General features: G+C 42.8%; 1 protein-coding gene across 11 annotated transcripts in view; it reads right to left on the bottom strand.

The window, feature by feature from the left end:
- Positions 1-3,199: 3,199 nt before the first annotated feature.
- The window catches only part of NOL10 (nucleolar protein 10), a 119,425-nt gene continuing 110,409 nt past the window's right edge, over positions 3,200-12,215 (bottom strand). For 10 of the 11 annotated variants that reach the window (XM_525686.8, XM_016947059.4, XM_054678242.2 and 7 more), the window contains 2 exons: positions 9,187-9,289; positions 3,200-3,736 (listed from right to left, as the gene is read on the bottom strand). In XM_525686.8, the coding sequence (XP_525686.2) occupies positions 3,617-3,736; positions 9,187-9,289 (223 nt within the window). In that variant the 3' untranslated portion in view covers positions 3,200-3,616. Of the gene's footprint in view, positions 3,737-6,284; positions 6,642-9,186; positions 9,290-12,215 lie in introns of all 11 variants that reach the window. The other variant, XR_001715130.4, reaches the window with a different exon arrangement.

The following is a 12,215-nucleotide window of genomic DNA, read 5'->3' as shown; positions in this document are numbered from 1 at the left end:
TGGGAGGCCGAGGGGGGCAGACCACGAGGTCAGGAGATCGAGACCATCCTGGATAACACGAGTAATTCTTTTTCAATGAAACTTTGTGTTCAAGGATAACAAGCACAGAGAAAGAGACATGAGTCGTGAGCAGCCCAGGAATGATCAAAGTGCGCCCGTGGGAAAAGCCACCACCAGGTGAGGGAACAGGACCAAACAGGATCCCCCATCACATCCCTCCCAGCCATGTTCCCCCCTCTCTCCAAAGCCACCATTATCCTAACTGCTGAGCACAAACTTGGAAACAAATAAACAAACTTGGGCCTTAGGTCTGGGGTGTCGGAGGCTGAGGGGATCTGGAGCAGGGGAAGGGGAGAAATGGCAGCCCAGGAACCCCCAGCTCAGTCCCGATGTAAAAGCCATGTCCTCAGGGCCCCATCTGCGAGGAAATGCTTCTTGCACTGGCTCATGAACACCCCCAGCTGCGCATGCCTGGGACAGAGACCCACGGGAAATGGCCATTTCCTAGGGCTAGTGAGTAGTATATCACACACACGGAAAAATTATGGAGTAGAGTATGAAAGCTGAATAAAACTTGAAAACAGGAAACTTCGAAGACATGAAGGATTAGAGCAGGCACGCTGGGAATCAGCCCTGAAGAGGCAGGCCTGCGTTAAGGGCTGAATCGGTAGGAAAACTGGGGCAATGAGGGACGGGTCAGGCCTAGGAGGAGTACCCATGCAGCTGTCGTCAGCGGACACTCCTTCTGTGTCCCTCAGACTCAAGGCAGTCCCTCCGCCTGCCCTTCAGCAACTCTCCAGAACAAAAGCTGAGGTCACCTCCCCTGCTCTTGAAAACCCTCAATGGTCAAGAAGCTTTGTCAAGTCCTCATGAGCCTTGCACAGTGCCAGGTGCTGTACCTAATGTAAGTGCCTCATTTTACTCTAATAAAAACTAAGTATTAGGCTGATCTACAGGAGGAAATGAGATTCACAGAGATTAAGGGAACAGTCGAAAGACACAGAACTAGTAGGCAACAGACCTGGAATTCGACCCTGTGTCAGGGTGGTTCCAAGTGCAAGCTCTTTCTACTAAACTGCCAGCCTCCCAGGTGCCCAGAAGTGATCCTGGCCCTCCTCCTCTACCCTGATGTCCTGACCTCCTGGTGTGCTGAGAGTGCTGGGTGAACAGAGAGGAGTGCTGGGTGAACAGAGAGCACCGCTGCCTGTGGAATCTGGCCCTGCGGAATACTGGCTCCCCACAGAACCAGGAGGCCCTTCAAGAAGGAAGGAAAAGAGGGGCCTGGGGGAGCCAGGAGTAGATGTGACAGACCCTGAGCTCAGGAAACAGGCCAAGGGCATAAACACCCAACCCCTGGGCACATTCCAGCCAGCAAAATGTCCCTCTCTAAATTTTTAAAACCCCTCATCCCTGAGGGAGGCAGCGTGGAAACAGAGAAGAGAAGGCAACAGGAAGCTGCAGCCACTTCCTTTGAGAAGAGGTGGACATTGAGCAAGAGTTTAGGGGGAAAGAAGCTGAAAAAGGACAGTACCGGTCCAGGGCTTGGAACAGCTGGAGGACTCCCTGGTACCACAGCACAAATGGGGCTGGGTGCCCCAGGAACAAGAACATATGCACATACCCCACCTTCCACACACCTTTTTTCTGTAAACAGATCTCATTTCTCGGACCACAGAAGTGGACACATGGCCGAGCTGTTCCCTGCCTTGGGAACAAGCCAATCTGCACAGAAGCAGAAGCAGCACAGAGAGCAGAGGCAGGGGGACGGGAAACACAAAGGGAAAAGAGAGCAGGGGAGGCCTGAAGAGAGAAGGAACAATGGTAAGACAGGAGGAGGAAGGGAGGGAGTAGGGGAAGGAGAGAGAGAGAAAGAGGGAAACAGAGATAGAGTGCACATGTGCTAGCTGACTGACTGTGGAGCCATGGATCTAGGTGTTCCTGAGGCCAGTTCCATGTCCCAAGCGTGGTGATGTAAATTAATGCATTCTGCCTCTCGGCTTATGCCATTCGAAGTTAGGCTGTATCATTCACAGTCCAAAGAGTTACTATTTCAGTTGTATATAAAGAATCTTAAAAACCTATAAAGGCACCTCCTAAATCACATCAAAGCTGGAAAAACCAAGGAAACCAAAGTTGGTTCTCTTTTTTCTTTTTTTGAGACGCAGGTCTTGCTCTGTCGTCCAGGCTGGCCTCGACTTCTCAGGCTCAAGCAACCCACCTCAGCCTCCTCAGTAGCTGGGACTATAAGTGCACACCACCGTTTGTCTAATTAAAAAAAAATTTTCTTGGAGTCTTTCTCAAAGAAGCTATTCAAATGAAAGTATATTTATTTTTATAAATGTTTCCTCCAGTAAGTTTATGTTTGACTGTACTTAAGAAACAGGAAAAAAAAAAAAACGTGTAATTAAACTTGTGCCAAGATTAACCAACAGCCTCTACTGCTTGTTTCCCATTATTACAGGTTGGGTATCCCTTATCTGAAATGCTTGGGACCAGAAGTCTTTTAGACTTTGGTTTTTTTGTGTGTTTTGGAATATCTGTATTATATTTACTAGTCAAGTATCCCAAATCTGAAAATCCAAAACCTGAAAAGCTCTAATGAGCATTTTTCTCCAATGTCATGTCAGTGCTTGATATGGTTTTGCTCTGTGTCCCCACACAAATCTCATGTCAAATTGTAATCTTTGGTGTTGGAGGAGGGGCCTGGAGGGAGGTGACTGAAACATGGGGGCAGACTTCCCCCTTGCTATTCTATGTTAGTGAGTTCTTGGAGATCTGGTGTTTGAAAGTGTGTAGCATCTGCCCCTTTGCCCTCTTCCTCCGGCTCTAGCCATGTAGGACATGCCTACTTCCGCTTCACCTTCCGCCACGATTGTAAGCTTCCCAGGGCCTCCACAGCCATGCTTCCTGTACCACCTGTAGAACTGTGAGTCAATTAAACCTCTTTTCTTTACTTATAAATTACCCAGTTTCAGGTAGTTCTTTATAGCAGTGCAAGAACAGATAAATACAGTGCTCAAACAGTTTTAGATTTTCGGATTTGGGATGCTCTCAACCTGCACCATTAGATTATACTCTCTTGGTATAAATTATTTAAAAACAAATCCCAAACTAATACATAAACAAGCCAAACAAACCTATCAGCATAAACTTATAAACACAAACACAAGCAATACACAGACAACAGGTAAAACAGGGATGGTATTTCTGGATGGTTTAATCATGAATGGCAGTAGACAGTGCAAGAAAAAAGTTCCTAGAGCATGATAAACCTTGGTTTCTAGCACAGCATAAACCTTTCATTTCATGGTGTACATTTCACAATATTAAAAAAAACCCCAACCTGGTTTTCATGATTAAAGCCATGGGGAAAGGACAATGTTTCCAAGGAGCAACGACTTGCAAGCACACCCTTGGGGCTATGCGGTGGCCGTCGGCGGGGCCAGCTTCAAAGTCCAATCCACAAGGCACAGGTTTTCAAACCTTTACCTCTGTGTACAAGAAAGTACATGAACTTTAAAAACGTGTGTTTCCTCGTCTGTGTTTAACACCCTAACGATGATCAGTTTGGGGGAGACGTACCCCTCCCTAATCACAGGTAGGACCACTTCCCAAATCAATGAAACGACCGTCCTCTTTTGTGTCTTGACTTCAGGTGTCCGGCCGAACGACGGAGTCTTTTCCTTTCTTGTCGATGCAGTTTCTCAGCCTCCTGTTGCTTCTTCTGCTGTTCAGACTAAAAGAGAAAATGAAATGAGTAGAGGGAAAGAGAGAAAATTCTATACCTCTTTTCTGGTAACCGTCAGGCTGCCAACAGTACCACCACCAATCTCAGAACTGCTGCCAGGAGAAATGCTGCCCACAGGCTCCAGGGGACATGGTGGGGCTGCCTGGACTCTGCTCTGACAAATGCTACCCTGGCAGAAACAGCAGGACCAAGGCCAACTTTTACCATCAATGCAAAAGCAGAAATTCTGAACCCCAGGCAAGAGAAGGGCCCTGACAGACCAGCCTCCTACAAAGTAGGAGACTGGTTTTTCAACCAACACACTCACACAACCACTGGGATATTTTAAAAGAGCCTACACAAGAGCCACCTTAAGAAGATGATATCACTTAAGAGTGTCCACTTCCTTTTAGAGATCTTTGTTTACAAACTAGAGCCATTAGTTTATTCCCACTGTTTTTAAAAACAAAAAATACTTAAATGTACTAAAAGTACGTTATTAAAGCATTCATTCACTAGAACTTGCTCCAAAGAATTTTTAGCTGTTTCCCAAAACTCCACTTCTCCTTAAAAGCAGCAAACTGCTCTCATTAATCACTGATAAAAGCCAGGCAGACGATGCACACGTTCACAGCTGCGATAACCATGTGGACTCTCGGGCTGACTGCTGGAAAGGTGCTCACATTTGTTCTCAATGCTCATTGGCTCACATGGGAGCTGGAACTCCTCCCTACCCCATCCCTGGCGCCAAATGGTTTAACTACTTTCAGCAGAAATTCTTAGAAGAGCATCACTGCAGAATCCACAACAAAGGTAAGAGCTATACGGTTTTAAAAACACATTTGATGGTTTTGAAAATACAAACTCCTGAATGTAAAGCTCAAAAAAAAAAAAAAATTCTTAGTGGTGGAACTGCACAGATGGTAAACTGAGAAAGCACTGTCAGGGGCCTCAGTTGATAAAGCGGAAAAGCACCGTCTTATGGACACCCAGGGAACCTGCTTCTCTGGGATCTGTATTTTCTTTTTTTTTTGAGATGGAGTCTTGCTCTGTTGCCAGGCTGGAGTGCAATGATACAATCTCGACTCACTGCAACCTCTGCCTCCCGGATTCAAGCGATTCCCCTGCCTCAGCCTCCAGAGTAGCTGGGACTACAGGCACCCGCCACCACACCCGGCTAATTTTTGTATTTTTAGTAGAGACGGGGTTTCACCATGTTGTCCAGGATGGTCTCGATCTCTTGACTTTGTGATCCACCCACCTTGGCCTCCTAAAGTGCTGGGATTACAGGCGTGTGCCACCGCACCCAGCCAGGATCTGTATTTTCCACACACCTAACAAAACACATGCATCTGTATGTTACCCTTGAGGAGAAAGTGTCCAGTGGATTCACCTCTTGTGGATATTACCCACTCTTCTAAAATTGAAGAGTTGCAAGTGAGAGAATAGCGGGGAAGGAAAGCAATTTGTAATGTCAAAAAAAAAAAAAAGGATGCATTTCTCCTATTCTAATAAGTTCTTAAACTGGGTTTCTGAATAATTCTTAAGTCCCTTCTCTGACTATTACTATTCTTCAACTGTCTTTTCAAAGTAAATCCTGTCCTGTGTATTCTTCTGAAGTGCGTCCCAAACTCCTCCACTGTGCTCCGTCTCAAAGGGTCCCACCCAAGCCCAGGCTGCTGCCGCTCCTAAGCATGGCCACCACGGAGCTGCCTTCCCCGTGCTCTGCTTCCTTTCAAATATCCCTTGAGGCAACTCTCCATGCAGCAACCGGAAGGATTTAAAAAAAATAGAAATAACATGTCAGTTCAGTCCTGTGCTTACTGAAACTGTGCAAAGTTTGGTCCCTTACCAAACACTCTCACAGCCCTCTGCTCTCCTTTGAAGCACTTGCCGCAGTTCTAATGATATAATTAGAGGTGTATAACTTTTACCCGCTGTCTCTCTCTCCCAGTACACTGAGAACTGTGGTGGCAAGAGCCATGTCCGTCCCTAGCATGCAGCACAGGGCAGGCATCAATACACATGCGTTAATGGAAAACTCAGAACTCCTTCTAACGCTCCCTAGCTGAGCAAGTGATGACACCACCAGGAGCCCTGTAAAGTGAACCAACACCAGTTACTCAATATTTCGATTCTTCATGTTAATCAGGGTTTATTTAAAAAGGGTTTCTTCAGGCCAGATGTGGTGGCTTACACCTGTAATCCCAGCACTTTGGGAGGCTGAGACGGGCGGATCATGAGGTCAGGAGATCGAGATCATCCTGGCTAACATGGTGAAACCGTGTCTCTACTAAAAATACAAAAAATTAGCCGGGCATGGTGGCAGCTGCCTGTAGTCCCAGCTACTCGGGAGGCTGAGGCAGGAGAATGGCGTGAACCCGGGAGGTGGAGCGTGCAGTGAGCAGAGATGGTGCCACTGCACTCCAGCCTGGGCAATAGAGCGAGACTCCGTCTCAAAAAAAAAAAAAAAGGGTTTCTTCATATAATTTTGGAAAATTATGTGCTAAATACAGATAAACAAGGTGTGTGTGTTGGAGCTTCTAAGTTAAGGTACCTTCATAAGTCTTCAACATGGACATCAGTCCAAGGTTTTTCCCTTATCTGTCTGATGGCAAAAGTAATCTTCCAGAGTCACCATTTACATCTCCTGGAACACATTTTGGGAAGCTCTGCCAGACTTTCTCCACCAAGGTAGGAGCTTCGAGAGGAGCTTGTAAGCAGTGACTATTGTTCTGCAGACAAATTTCCATGCAGAAAAAGGACTATGACTAGCCTCTCTCCCAAGGCTGCATCTGGAAGGCCTTGCCGCCACGTGGCGCATTCAGGAGGATGGGATCTATGGGCCATTAGCGCTTCTCCTGGGTGTTTCTGCCTTCTCTTCCCGACTACTTCACCACAGCCTCCAGCACTCCTGTCACAGAGGGAGGAGGAGGACAGGTGCAAACAGGCACATTTGTATCAGCAACAGTCTCAGGCTTGATGAGGAACTGTACTAAATGGCATTTTAAAATTAGATTTGTGACTGAATCCCAGTTTTGCCACTATACAATTTTAAATGACATTAAAGCATGGATTTTCTCTCTTCAATTTTATTGAAATTTTAGGAGGTACATATGCAAACATAGGAAAAACTCAAGATTCTACCTGAGCATATCGAACATGCAGTATAAAAAGAGACTTCTATGAACAACTGCCTGAATAAGTAAAATTTACTGTAAACTAGAACTCAAGTAAAACTGAGATTTAATAATTAAAATGTCTGTCAAGTAAGGAAACACACACATCAAACATTAATTGACACAGTCCTCAAAACAGTTTCAAAGCCTCTGCTTGATTCAGTTATGAGGCCATTTAAAGCAATTCTTAATACTTTTTTTATAAACAAAAATATAATTTCGGAGCCATCTTATTTTCATTTTACTACAAATTTTAAACTGATCTTCAACTCAGTACCTCCCAATTTAAAAACAGTGGGAAAAGGCTTGTATTTTCATGTTACTGCAAGGTAGGTGCTCACTCAACCCAGCAGAGGGGCCTCTGCAGGAGCTGAGGTGGCTGTGCTGCAGACCTGGGATCCTTCCAGGCTATGCTGCTCCTGCCCCATTTGACATCACTTGAGTTTCAGAGGGAATCAACGAATGCTTCCAGGTATAAAGAAAATTGATAAGAAATTAGGAACAGGCACAATGAGGTCCCTCTGAATGTGTATTTGGCTTACGTAAGTGATAAATGTAAGAGGGCAAATTTGCTCTCAGCAGACAGAATTAACTGAAAAGCTTTTTGCACTTAGAATAATGAAGTTTTTTATTACTTGGCAAGCCTCCTGGATGCACGTTGGGAAAATTTTAGAGAAATCAGAGATGAATGGGTACAGGATGTGATGAGGTAGTTCTCCAGAGATGACACACAAATGACCAATAAGCACATGATAAAATGCTCAACTCATTAGTCATTAGGGACCTGCAAATCAAACAACACACCACTCACACCCACTAGCATGGCTATAATAAAGATGACCGACGAGACAGGTTTGGTGTGGATGTGGAAAACCTGCAACCCTCATACGCTGCTTGGTGGGAATGTAAAATGGTGCAGCCACTGTCAGAAAACAGTCTGACAGGTTTCTCAAAAAGTTAAATAGCTACACTGTATGACCCAGCAATTCCGCTCCTAGGTATAGACCCAAGATAAATAAAAACACATGTTCATGCAAAAATTTACACATTGATTTTCACAGCCAATTATTAATTGCTTCCCCCAAAAGAACACAACCCAAGTGTCCCTTAAAAAACGAATGAATAGCAAAATGTGTTATATATGTACAATGGTATATTATTCAGCCATAAAAAGAAATGCAATTCCAATGCAAGCTACACCACTGAATGAATAAACCTTGAAAACATTATGCTCAGTGAAAGAAGCCAGTTATGAAAGACTTCACATTGAATGATTCCATTTGTATGAAATGTCCAGAACAGGCAAAGCTATGGAGACAGGAAGTAGATTAGTGGTTGCCACGGGCTGGGGGATGAAAAGATGGGGGTAAATGCTAAAGGGTATAGGGCTTCTTTCTGGGGTGATGAAAAATGTTCTGGAATTACACAGTGTGATGGTTGCCCAACTCAGTGAATACACTAAGAATCACTGAATTGTACACTTTAAAAGGATGCATATAGTCTGTGAATTATATCTCAATTTTAAAAAAGAATAATCTCCCTACTACTGCTTATGGAAAAAAAAAGGGATGAAATCTTTGTCATTCTTTTCTATTTGGTGACTATATTGAAGAGGACTGACTTTGAATGAGAAAAAATTTTTTTGAGAAATAAAACTGTATCCAGTTAACAGTAAATATTTAAGCAGCTTACTCCTCCTACAATGTGTGACAGGTACTATTACCACTGGCTAAAAAAAATGCATCTTATAAATCAACTTAGAATAGGATGACCACCGGCAGAGTAGTCTGTCTTCTAAAATGATAGTATCTGGGCAAGCTGGGTGTGACTGTCACAAGTTATCAGAACTCGCCAATTCCCGGTCTTCTTCAAAGTCCATATACATGCGAGGTAGCCCTACATCCTCAGAGGGTCAGGATGTAGTAGCCCTACATCTTTAGAGGGTCAGGATGGGACTTCTGCTTTATAAGCCGCACCTGAGGCCACAGAGCAATCCAGAAACCAAGACGGCTGGTTCATCTCCAACAGAGCTAACTCCAGGGCCACTAACTCCCTGTCTCCCTTGGGACACCAGTGACATTCCTGGCTCTGCTGCAGTCACACACTGTGCTCTTGGCCCACCAGGGACTCTGGTTGCAAGGAAAATGCTAGAACAGGGAACACAGCTTCCTCAATAGGGGAAAAGCATTGAGAAGGCTGCTCTGAGGACACACACACAAACACTATTGAAAGCCTATTTTTCTTTTGTGAATTAAAAAATAACAATAAAAGACAACTCACCCTCTTTAACGTGAATGTCAATTGTTTGCTGCCAACGGTGGTGTCAGATACACTCAATGTCCCATTTTTTGCTTCAATTTTCAAACGATCTTCAAGGGTTTTGCTATGGGAAATTCAAAAGAATGCCACATTAATCAAAATTATGTTTTAATTTACCATTTGAAACAAGTTTTGATTAGAATTGATAGTGAAGAAAAATGTTTACACATGTAAACAGAAAATATCATTCATTTAACACAATAAATTGAAAGAATTAGGTGCATTCAAATAGTCATTATTCATATTCCAGAGATAGACTGTAAAACAATGGCTGGCAAAAACACCCACTAATTTAATATCTTAAGTGGCAGGACCAAACACTTCAATGCCTGCTACTTTTCTTACTAAAATCAATCATATTTCTGAAGACCAAATGCAAAGAGCAATCTACTCCTGAAGCCTGTAATTGATCATAATGGTCAATGGCATTTATGATATAATGATATATTTAAACAATACACAAATTAGGTATGTGAGTATTTTGGCCACTCGTCCACCTTTTACAAAGGAATGAGCACAAATTAAGTCCTCCAGGTCAAGCCACAGAGAAGAGCTATGATAATTCTCGTTTTTCCTTCACTCAGTCTTAACTCTGTAGACTGCAAGCCATCATTCCACAGCATGAACAGCTTGAAACATGAATCTGATGACGCTGAGAGAAAACAAAAGCAATTACACTTTGGGTAATTCTACCTGATTCAGCTCTAGCCACTGCTATCTCTCCAGGTATCTTTCCTTTTAGTTTCTTACTTGACTTACTCTTTCTGACATACTTTATTCCAAATTTAAATCTCATTTCTTGATCACATTTTCCAAATTTTTCTAGGCTCTCTTTATATAATCTGTCTCTGTTACAGTCTGCAGTGCCCTGCATTTCACTGTCATCTGTGTAATTAACATAATCCCCCTCTGCTTTCCAATAAAGACGTTAAGTATGAATTTTGTACCCATTATATGAAACTTCACTGCAAGTTATAATAATGTTTTATTGTAAACTAGAACACTGGCCCTTTTTGTTAACTTGGTTTAGAGGGAAATAAACTGAATTAAGCCTAATGATATATATTTGCAGTAAGTTTAAACAGTTACTCTAACTTTTCTAGAAATGGCTAAAGCAATAGATTCCTATCCCCCTGATAAGATTGAGAGAGATGCGAGGGAAGACAAAGAATATGGTTCTCTTCTATTCTGTTCCCTCCTCAAAAATAGTATACTGTCTCCTGTCCTCCCTGCCCCAGATCAAATTCAATGCAGCCCTTTAAAGTGATGGCTAAGAAACCTGACTGAAGAAAGAAAAAGGCTGAACTGTGTGAAAGAGTCTTTTTTTCCCTGAAATATGATCTTTGTAACTAACTACTGAGGAGAGCACAGCTCCTAAATGATCCTTAAGACAAAGGGATGCTTCTTTGAAATTCTGAAGCTAATGTTTGATGCTCACACCATGTGAAATTTATCTCTAGTTTACAACTCGTAGTAATGTACTAAACATACCTTCTTTATATAATTTGAGACATAAAGTGGTTAGCATAAAAGTGGCACTCTTTTCTAAGCAATAATGTTATTAAGAAGCACTTTTAAAGTACTTTTCATCTTCAAAGTTCTTTATAGACTAACTAATTAATCCTTTCAACATCCCTGAGACAGAAGTATTTATCCTTTATAGATGGCAAAAAAGGGAGGTAAGATGTGAAATGACTTGCTGCAGGCCACGTAAGGATTCAGTTCTAAGCAGGATTCCAATTTCAGAATTGCTGGTTTCTAGGCAAGTGTCAGGCCACACTTGATTTACACAGTTTTGTTCAGGAAACTTGTCCATTAAGTATTCTCAATGACAAGCTTCCACATGAGAAACGGAATGAAATGAAGATTTAGGTTAGCTTTTTTTTTTTTTTCCCGAACAATTCAAAAGTGAAGTGTAAACGGACTCTGGCATGCATGTGAATTATGTGAGCCTCAGCAAATCCCTCAACCTGTTCATGTCATTCTTCTTCTTTCTTTTCATAGCTATAAACTCTGAGGTTTCAAAGTTAACAGGGCTGCTGTGCCTATGGAGTAGCCATTCTTTTATTCCTTTACTTTCTTAATAAACTTGCTTTCACTTAAAAAAAAAAGTTAACAGGAATTCTGAATAACTATAGAACCACTGAGAGAAGATGGTATACAGAAAACACTAATTTAGGAAGAAAAAGACTTTGCTAGTAAATTGTGAGCAATTATTACTCTGTTAAGAATGACCTTACTTCCTCCATGATAGGGCATACACATTCTGGGGTTTCTCTCAATGTACTTTCAATGTGCACTTGTAAAAACTTGTTCTGTCTAGGCTATTTGGAAAGACAAGCTGAGTTTTGGAACAAACCATGGCAGAAGATCAGACACAGACAGAGACCGTGTGTGGAGATTTCTACATTAAAGAAGTTCCACTTCCCTCCCTTTGAAAGTCAGTTTACTGAAAGCGTTTGCTAACCAGCAGTTCCACAGCCTGCTTCTTGAGTGTGACTTTGGTCAGAGATGACCTAAGCAGACACTGCTGTAGGAACACCTGAAAATTCCTTATTGAACAGAAAAACAAAAGGCAGAACACCACGCTGCATGCGCTTCTCAGCATGTTTCTTCCAGGACACTGGCAGGTGGCAGAGGAGGATGGCAGAATTGGCCTTTCCCTCCCCCTCCTCTCCCCTCCCCCGCTCCCTGCCCCGCCCCTGTTTCTTTTCCCTGCCTAGGCTTTACTTTAGGTCTGACAGCCATGGGGGACTTTTTCATTGGTGTATAGTAAAGGATTCTAGGGGAAAATCTAATTGGAACAAGTAGATAAAAACAATCCCCAAACTTGTGATTGCTAAGAAAATAGAGGCTTTACAATGTTGAAAGTGGGTAGAATTACTCAGTGTAGAATGCAGAAGGCTCCCAGGGGAAGAACCTAAATTATTAGTAAATTTATCTTAAAATAAAAAGGAAAGTGGGCAGAAACTACAAGGAAGAAAATCAAA

The sequence above is a fragment of the Pan troglodytes genome, chromosome 12, assembly GCF_028858775.2.
Source record: "Pan troglodytes isolate AG18354 chromosome 12, NHGRI_mPanTro3-v2.0_pri, whole genome shotgun sequence".
In the NCBI taxonomy this organism is placed as follows: Eukaryota; Metazoa; Chordata; class Mammalia; order Primates; family Hominidae; genus Pan; species Pan troglodytes.
Note: the sequence above shows the minus strand (reverse complement) of the source record. Positions and strands in the feature narration are given on the sequence as shown.